The sequence below is a fragment of the Vigna radiata genome, chromosome 2, assembly GCF_000741045.1.
Source record: "Vigna radiata var. radiata cultivar VC1973A chromosome 2, Vradiata_ver6, whole genome shotgun sequence".
Taxonomy (NCBI): Eukaryota; Viridiplantae; Streptophyta; class Magnoliopsida; order Fabales; family Fabaceae; genus Vigna; species Vigna radiata.
The window spans coordinates 21,149,332-21,159,565 of record NC_028352.1 but is presented as its reverse complement, the minus strand read 5'-3'; the positions used below and the strand labels follow the sequence as shown (position 1 = coordinate 21,159,565).

Sequence of the window (10,234 nt, the reverse complement as noted above, 5' to 3'; positions counted from 1 at the left end):
CTAGCGTAAATGGCCAGCGTAAAAGATATCCACAAAGATATACCATTCAGATATATTCACCAAATATATCTTAACAGAAGCAAAGATATGCTAAGTAAGATCGTTTATATTTATTATTCTGTTTATATTTTGTTTATCATATGCCGGCCCAAAGCCTATAAGTAAAGGCTGAAGGGTTCCAAACAGGTACGTCCTNTGAACACACTTTACTCGCAATTCATACAGCATATCTCTCATCTCTTCAATTCTCTCTCACAGAGAATTCTCTATACACGCCTAACTTGAGCGTCGGAGTGCCTTTTCAGGTACCTCCCCCCCGGTTAAAGCTAGAAGATCACCGTACGGCTGAAGTCAACGCAAAGACGTGCGCTCGGAAATTAGAAGGAGCGGGTAGAAAAGCAGAAGACGATGTCATCGAGGTTAGTCCTTCGGTCCCAGTAAATTTATACCGAAACATTTTGGCGCCCATCGTGGGGCCGAAGGTGAAGATTCCCTATGGTGACCACCAGAAGCAGAGACGGAAACAGTACAGACCCTATGGAGCAATTGAGGCAACTTCGGGACCAGTTGGAACAGCAGAATCAGCTCATCCTACAACAACAAGAGGCTTATCTAAAAATAACGGAAGAGCTTAAGCAACTCAAGGAGAAACAGCGAGACGCAACGGACGACCATAGCCGGAATGATGATGATGACCACANGGCACAGAACAGAGGACCTCCTCGCTCGCCGGACCTGCTACCTTTCACGGAGGCTATCATGCAAGCTCCCATGCCCGACCGGCCCCCTCCACAAATAGAAAAGTTTGACGGAACAACCGACCCAGAACATCACCTCCGAAGCTTCCTAGATTCAATGGCCTTTTACTCTAGTGACGATCCGGTCAAATGCCGGGCGTTTTCCCTATCCCTGAAGGGCGAGGCTCTTGAATGGTACTATGCTCTCCCCCCTAACTCCATTGATAGTTTCCGCACGTTTGCCAGTCTATTGAAAAGGCAGTACGTATCTAACCGAAAAGAAGCGACCACGGCAGCCGAACTCGTCAATCTCAGACAGGAGAAAGACGAGCCACTAAGAAAGTTCATGCACCGATATACTGAAGTAGCAAGAAGAGTAAAGGGGGTAAGCCATGAGTTCATTATCACCAATTTACCTAACTGCCTGAAGCCAGGTTACGTCTCAGAATCCCTGTATGCCAAGTTGCCTAGAACCATGGAAGAGCTGCAAGAAAAAATGAATAAGTTTATTAAGATGGAGGACCAACGACATTTTCGCCGGAAAACGGACGCTGCCACAGCCGAGACCAAACAGGAGGGGGGACGATCACGGGACAAAAACCGTAATCATAAACCGCCGCAAAAACACACCCCAACTCCTTACAATCTTCAATACAACCGGTATGCTCCTCTTACCGCCTCGAGGGAGAAGGTGTTTGAAAAAGCCCTACAGGCCAACCTAATTACCGCTGCCAGACGGGGAACTCCGGAGGCCGCAGACGGAGCCAAAGTTTGCAGATATCATGGCAACCAGGGGCACACTACAGAAGAATGTCGGGTCCTCAAAGATAGAATTGAAAAGCTGATTCGCGAAGGGCATTTGCAGGAATTTGTCCGAACCGACGCACGTCGACGAGACCGGTCGCCTAGGAGGACGAGAAGAAGTCCCGAGCATACAGGGAGAAATACCGAACGTTCCAGGGATCAACATCGTGAGCGCTCTCGCAGTAGACCTCAGAAGCGTGACCCCACTCCGCGGGGACGGATCGATACTATCTCGGGCGGTTTTGCGGGAGGAGGCGCCTCATCCTCAGCTCGCAAAAGACACGTGAGAAGTTTACGAAGTGTTCACAACGTCGCCCGCAACCCCTTATCAATGCCGGACATCATCTTCACGGACGAAGATTTTCATGCTCCGGATCCCGATCAAGACGATCCAATGGTCATAACCGCTCGTATAGCACAGTATGATGTAAGTAAAGTTCTAGTGGATCAAGGCAGCTCCNTCAACATCCTATATTGGACCACCTTCCAAAAGATGGGACTATCAGAAGATATAATAGCACCCTTCGGAGANCAAATTGTTGGGTTTGCANGCGAACGGGTGGATACTCGAGGATATGTTGATCTCAGAACCCGACTNGGAACTGGTGACAGNGCCAAAGAACTCCGTACGCGGTTCCTGTTGGTAGAAGCCCACACCTCATATAACGCCCTCTTAGGNCGNCCATGCCTCAANGCCTTCGGNGCCATAGTTTCCACTCCTNACCTGGCGATGAAATTTCCTTCGGAAGAAGGAAAGATATGTACCGTACGGGCAGATCAGAAAACCGCCCGACAATGTTATGTGGCTTCTTTGAAGGCTAAGACATATCATAGAGAAAAACGGTCGGAAGCAATACTGGTCGATTTGGATCCTAGGACCAACACTGATGATCGCATTCAACCCCAAGGGGAAACCAAACAGTTCATCCTCNGCAAAAATGCCGACCAAACCACCTCCATTGGTGCTGGCTTGACGTTAGAACAAGAAAGGGACCTAACTGCGCTGCTAAAGTCNAACANCAAACTTTTTGCATGGACCGCCTCTGACATGCCNGGAATNCACCCCAGCGTGATCACTCACAAGCTGTCAATATTTCGTGAAGCCCGTCCGGTAGCTCAGAAAAANCGACGACTAGGTAATGACAAAAGGGAAGCCGTGCAGAACGAGGTAGACAAACTGGTGAAGGCCGGGTTTGTCCGGGAAATCCGATACAGCACTTGGCTAGCAAACGTTGTGATGGTAAAGAAAGCGAACGGTCAGTGGCGAATGTGTGTTGACTTTACCGATCTCAACAAAGCCTGTCCGAAGGATAACTATCCCCTTCCCAGCATCGACCGGTTAGTGGACGGCGCTTCAGGACACGTGGTCTTAAGCTTCCTGGATGCCTATTCCGGGTACAACCAAATCCCCATACACGTCCCAGACCGGGAGAAAATAGCTTTCATAACGGAGCATGCCAATTACTGCTACGAGGTTATGCCGTTCGGTCTAAAGAATGTCGGCGCAACGTACCAACGGCTCATGGGCAAAGTCTTTCGGGAGCAAATCGGGCGGTGTATGGAGGTTTATGTAGACGATATGGTGGTGAAAAGCTCTTCACATCAACAACATCTGAAAGACCTGGCTGAAGTCTTTCAACAACTCGAGCGGTATGACCTGCGATTGAATCCTTTGAAGTGCACCTTTGGGGTGCAGGCAGGCAAGTTCCTAGGTTTTTTGTTAACTGACCGAGGAATAGAGGCCAACCCGGATAAATGCCGGGCGATCTTGGAGATGCGGAGCCCAACGAAACTCAAGGAGGTCCAGTGTTTAGTTGGACGCCTTACCGCTTTATCACGGTTTATACCGAAGCTCTCCGACCACATCAAGCCCATAATAAAGAATATGAAGCAGAATGTGCCCCAGCACTGGGACGAACAGTGTGAAGTTGCCTTCTCCACGATAAAAAACATACTAACGTCTCTGCCGGTGATGGCGAGACCAACAGAAGGCTTCGATTTGCAATTATACCTGGCGGTCTCTAACCATTCGGTAAGCGCCGCCCTCATTCAAGAATCTCCAATTCTTAAACTAATTTATTTTGTTAGCAGAACTTTACAGGGAGCAGAAGAGCGATATTCCCAAGTGGAGAAAATAGCTCTCGCTTTAATTACTGCAGCGAGAAGACTCCGACCGTACTTCCAGAGTCATCAAATCGTTGTCCGGACGAACCACCCAATCGCTAAAATCCTCCGAAAACCAGATCTCGCCGGCCGAATGGTTGCCTGGTCCATTGAATTTCAGAATTCGGCCTCCGGTTCAAACCACAAGGCTCCATCAAAGGTCAGCATCTGGCCGACTTTACGGCAAAACTCTCGCCGACAATCGTACCGCCCACATGGACTTTAAGCGTGGACGGATCCTCAGACAGGAAAGGAGGCGGTGCTGGAGTCATACTCGAGGGACCGGACGGTCTACTTGTCGAACAGGCCATATCCTTTAACTTTCAACTCAGTAATAATCAAGCCGAGTACGAAGCCCTAATCAGCGGGCTACTTCTGGCGGAAGAATTGGAGATCGAGCGTCTGGAATGTCGAATGGACTCACAGCTGGTCGTCGGGCACATTAATGGCACTTTTCAAGTGAAAGATAATCATCTGTTGCGATATTATCATAAGGTTAGTGATTTGATTAAATCATTTTTCAGCTTCAGCATTGTACATGTACCCCGAGCACAGAATTCCCGGGCGGATCTGTTGTCTAAACTGACGCACAGTCGGAACAAATCTCAACTAACCTCGGTGATCCGAACCGCGTTGGATAAACCCTTGTTAGAAACGTGCTCCATTGACCACACCGCCTCAAAGACTGATTGGCGACACGAAATCATACAACTGATGACTCAACAGGAGCAGGGCGGGTTCGTGAATGCTTCCGACGCTAAACGAATCGCCCGTTATANGTTTGTCGGCGANGACCTTTACCGCCGTGGGTATACCACCCCACTGTTGAAATGCCTATCTGCAGNTGAAGGACAATATGTTATTCAAGANNTGCATCACGGAATTTGTGGAACACACTCNGGCAAGAGATTACTTCGAGCAAAAATCCTACGAGCAGGCTTCTATTGGCCTACCATTGAAAAAGACTGCGCAGATTTCGTACGAAGGTGNATCTCTTGTCAATCTCATGGACAGGACANCCGNATCCCTCCATCAGNNCTCATGGGAATCATCTCCCCATGGCCCTTCGCTCAGTGGGGGATGGACATAGCNGGTCCCTTGCCGGTCGGGAGCGGACAGCGCAAGTANCTCNTTGTGGCNGTTGACTATTTCACCAAGTGGATCGAAGCGGAGGCCCTCNCAACAATTACCGCCCGGAAAGTGCAGAGTTTCATTTGGCACTTAATNTGCAGATTCGGCATTCCACAGAAACTTATNANNGATAACGNTCGGCAATTCATAGACCGGACNCTAGAAGATTTCCTCCNCGGGTTTGGTATCAAACATGTTACTAGCTCNGTAGAACATCCCCAGACTAACGGACAAGCAGAGGCGGCCAATAAAGTCATCATTGCTGAACTGAAGAGACGGCTNGGACAAGCCAANGGTTTNTGGGTTGAAGAGTTGCNTGAANTATTATGGGCCTACCGTTGCACACCGCACGGCGCTACCGNAGAAACCCCTTTCAACCTCACNTATGGAACGGACGCTATGCTACNGGTNGAAGTNGGAGAGCCCTCCTTGCGACGGAATATACAAGATATGACCATAAATGATCAACAATTGAGGATNAACCTAGANGCCTTGCCCGAACGACGTGAAGCAGCCTTAGTNAAAAATGCAGCTCAGAANAGACTTATCACTCGGCGTTACAACTCCAAAGTTAAACCACGCAGCTTTGCCGAGGGAGACCTTGTTTGGCGTAAAAGAGGAGACGCCCGGAAAGACAGAACGCACGGAAAACTCGCTGACAAATGGGAAGGACCTTTTCGCATCACGGACGACCTGAAAAATGGAGCGTATCGCCTGGAACAGCTTGACGGAACGAACGTTCCCAACACATGGAACGCAACTCATCTTAAGTTTTATTATAGTTGAAATTATTGTTTTCAATCTTTACAAACAATGTAATTTCCCTTCGCATATTATCAATGAAGTATTCCAGTTCCGATATACAATTTGCATGTGTGCTTTGTCCTCACTCACACACTTTCCGAGAAAACTTCCCAGAAGGTCACCCATCCCAGAATTTCTCCAGGCTAAGCACGCTTAACCATGGAGTTCTTATGGGTTAGGCTACCGAAAAGTAAATGCATTTTGGTGGATATGGGTAGCCAAATCAATTCCTTTAAGCTATCTTTCAACTGTATAGTCCCATACCTATACAATCTCCAAATCCCTCTCATTCCGGTGTATGTTCGATTCGTCCATGTGCCCCTTCCACTCGAAGCCTGCCAGGAGCCNCTCCTTGTCCNTGCCCCCTGCACCATGCTTCTTGCACCGGCGATCACTCCCCGCCCTCGTCAGTGCCCGGGTGTCACATGCCCACCACGCTTCCGCTGCGCATGTTTAATTCCTTTTGATCAAACAAGTATTTTAGACTTTTGTGGTCGCTAAAAACTTGAAATCTTGCTCCATAAAGATAATGTCTCCAAGTCTTCAAAGCAAACACCACCGCCGCTAACTCTATATCATGAGTCGGATAGTTTCTTTCATGCGCCTTCAGCTGACGAGATGCATATGCCACTGGTCTCTGATTTTGGATCAACACACAACCCAAACCTTGGTACGATGCATCACAATATACTTCAAAAGCCTTGTCTGAGTCTGGAATAATTAACACCGGCGCAGTTGTCAATCTTTTCTTCATCTCTTCGAAGCTAGCCTCACACTGATCTGTCCAAACAAACGGCTGATTTTTTTATGGGACTATACAGTTGAAGGATAGCTTAAAGGAATTGATTTGGCTACTCATATCAACAAATGCATTTGCTTTTCGGTAGCCTAACTCATAAGANATCTCTTGTCAATCTCATGGACAGGACATCCGAATCCCTCCATCAGTCCTCATGGGAATCATCTCCCCATGGCCCTTCGCTCAGTGGGGGATGGACATAGCTGGTCCCTTGCCGGTCGGGAGCGGACAGCGCAAGTATCTCTTTGTGGCGGTTGACTATTTCACCAAGTGGATCGAAGCGGAGGCCCTCGCAACAATTACCGCCCGGAAAGTGCAGAGTTTCATTTGGCACTTAATTTGCAGATTCGGCATTCCACAGAAACTTATTACAGATAACGCTCGGCAATTCATAGACCGGACGCTAGAAGATTTCCTCCACGGGTTTGGTATCAAACATGTTACTAGCTCGGTAGAACATCCCCAGACTAACGGACAAGCAGAGGCGGCCAATAAAGTCATCATTGCTGAACTGAAGAGACGGCTTGGACAAGCCAAGGGTTTATGGGTTGAAGAGTTGCTTGAAGTATTATGGGCCTACCGTTGCACACCGCACGGCGCTACCGGAGAAACCCCTTTCAACCTCACATATGGAACGGACGCTATGCTACCGGTCGAAGTAGGAGAGCCCTCCTTGCGACGGAATATACAAGATATGACCATAAATGATCAACAATTGAGGATGAACCTAGACGCCTTGCCCGAACGACGTGAAGCAGCCTTAGTNAAAAATGCAGCTCAGAANAGACTTATCACTCGGCGTTACAACTCCAAAGTTAAACCACGCAGCTTTGCCGAGGGAGACCTTGTTTGGCGTAAAAGAGGAGACGCCCGGAAAGACAGAACGCACGGAAAACTCGCTGACAAATGGGAAGGACCTTTTCGCATCACGGACGACCTGAAAAATGGAGCGTATCGCCTGGAACAGCTTGACGGAACGAACGTTCCCAACACATGGAACGCAACTCATCTTAAGTTTTATTATAGTTGAAATTATTGTTTTCAATCTTTACAAACAATGTAATTTCCCTTCGCATATTATCAATGAAGTATTCCAGTTCCGATATACAATTTGCATGTGTGCTTTGTCCTCACTCACACACTTTCCGAGAAAACTTCCCAGAAGGTCACCCATCCCAGAATTTCTCCAGGCTAAGCACGCTTAACCATGGAGTTCTTATGGGTTAGGCTACCGAAAAGTAAATGCATTTTGGTGGATATGGGTAGCCAAATCAATTCCTTTAAGCTATCTTTCAACTGTATAGTCCCATACCTATACAATCTCCAAATCCCTCTCATTCCGGTGTATGTTCGATTCGTCCATGTGCCCCTTCCACTCGAAGCCTGCCAGGAGCCNCTCCTTGTCCNTGCCCCCTGCACCATGCTTCTTGCACCGGCGATCACTCCCCGCCCTCGTCAGTGCCCGGGTGTCACATGCCCACCACGCTTCCGCTGCGCATGTTTAATTCCTTTTGATCAAACAAGTATTTTAGACTTTTGTGGTCGCTAAAAACTTGAAATCTTGCTCCATAAAGATAATGTCTCCAAGTCTTCAAAGCAAACACCACCGCCGCTAACTCTATATCATGAGTCGGATAGTTTCTTTCATGCGCCTTCAGCTGACGAGATGCATATGCCACTGGTCTCTGATTTTGGATCAACACACAACCCAAACCTTGGTACGATGCATCACAATATACTTCAAAAGCCTTGTCTGAGTCTGGAATAATTAACACCGGCGCAGTTGTCAATCTTTTCTTCATCTCTTCGAAGCTAGCCTCACACTGATCTGTCCAAACAAACGGCTGATTTTTTTATGGGACTATACAGTTGAAGGATAGCTTAAAGGAATTGATTTGGCTACTCATATCAACAAATGCATTTGCTTTTCGGTAGCCTAACTCATAAGAACTCCATGGTTAAGCGTGCTTAGCCTAGAGTAATTATGGGATGGGTGACCTTCCGGGAAGCTGGAAAGCCTCGTGTTGATGTGTGGGGGCAGTCAACAGTCCCTGTAAGTTGTCGGGGCGTTACACCATGCCCCCTAGATTTTTCAATCTAGAAACATCAACAGGGCGCCATGCCCCCTAGATTTTTAGGAACATATGTTCCCCACGATCAGAAAACGTCACGACCAAAGATTCAACTCAAATTTTAAAGCAGCAGGAGCATCACGTTAAAAAACACACAAGAAAGTAAAGTCAAAGTGGCGAACAAAGTGCGAAGTGTTACAACTTAAGAACGCAAAAACAGAGGGTGTATTGAAAATCCTAAGTATCTACATTAATTTCTTCTTCCTCCTCTTCGGCAACCTCTTCTGCCGGCTCTTCAAGGGCGACCCCCGCTTCTATGTCGGCCAGATCCCCCTGTTCAGTAAAGGTACCATCGGGAATATCTCCAATCGGAACCATCTCCCCAAGGTAAACATCCTTGGACAAATCAAATTCGAAGGCACTGGGCGACACGTTAGCTAAGCGTTCCATCTGCCTCAGCGCCTTCTTAAACCCTTTCGTGTGCTCCTGGCGAATGGCCGCATACATCTCCGCCTCGGTATTCTTCCATTCTAACGAAGCCGCCCTCAGAGCGTCTCTCTCTTTTCGGATAGCGTCCGCTTCAGCCACGGTCTTCTTGGCAGACTCCAGTTCCTTCAGCAGATTGTCTCGTTCGGTCTGCAATCGGAGACTCGTATTCCTCAACTGTTCGTTGAGCGAATGGCTCTCAGCTAACATTTTTGCAGATTCTTCAGCATTTTTTGCACAGTTGGCATGAGCAGCACGAGCATCCTCCAACTCCTTCTTCAGCCGGCTTACTTCACTTTGAACATCCCCTCGGCTGGATGCATAAGCCATCTTATACGCCGCCGCTCCACACCGTAAAATATGATGAAGTAGGTANTCGGACATTTGCTGCTCNGACATNGCAGCCATCGCTTTTTCCTCGGCAGCATCAAAGTTAAATTCGATCTTGTGCCTTAGATCGAAACCTGGATCATCCATACCCAAGGGTAAGTGCCGCTCGGGAACTGACTCTTCCTGAACTGCCATCATCTTTTTGCCCTTAGCAGCGCCACTACTTGCTGGTACTTTCCTCTTGCGAGTTAAAGGTTGAACTGGAGAAGGAGGGGCGTCATCAATATGCACTATAGTGGCCGGTGTGGAGGATGTTCCACTTGACCGTGCGGTCTGTAGCCCGACCCCTTGGTCCACCGCTTGCGATTCCCTAAACCAATCACGACCGGTCCTTCTGGCCATAACTTCTGCAAAATAGCATCACCCACACGAAATTACAATTCACAAAAGGCAAGTAAAAGACAGTTGACAAAGAGACCTACCAAACACCCTTGATTTCAGATCGTTGTATATCAGGCAACTAACCAGCTTCCTGGAGGAGAACGGACGAGGTAACTTGACCAACCTGTCCAGATCCCTCCGCTCAACATCAGACATATCCTCTTCAGGCCAAGAGGTTAAGGTACGAGGCTTCTTAGTCCAGTATAGGGGAAACCTAGAGTTCCCGTCATCATTATAAAAGAACGGCTGACCCATTTCGGTAATTGACACTTTAAAAAAGTGGTTTTTAAAGTCTTTATATGACTCGGCAAATAAACTGAAGATAGCATTTTTGGCCATGGACGTCAGAGATACCCAACCCTTCTTGGCATTAGGGCGGGTCTTAAAGAAAAATAAGAATATTTTAGCGGTCGGTTCGACATCTAAGGCTTGACATAACACACCGAACGCTTGAATGTAGCCCCAGC

At 47.9% G+C, this 10,234-nt stretch overlaps 1 protein-coding gene across 1 annotated transcript; it reads left to right on the top strand.

Moving 5' to 3' along the window:
- Window positions 1-495: 495 nt before the first annotated feature.
- On the top strand, window positions 496-5,621 carry LOC106753157. Its single transcript, XM_014634959.1, has 2 exons — window positions 496-3,864; window positions 4,011-5,621. The coding sequence occupies exons 1-2, from the start codon at window positions 496-498 to the stop codon at window positions 5,619-5,621; spliced, it is 4,980 nt and encodes a 1,659-aa protein (XP_014490445.1).
- The last annotated feature ends 4,613 nt before the right edge of the window (window positions 5,622-10,234 follow it).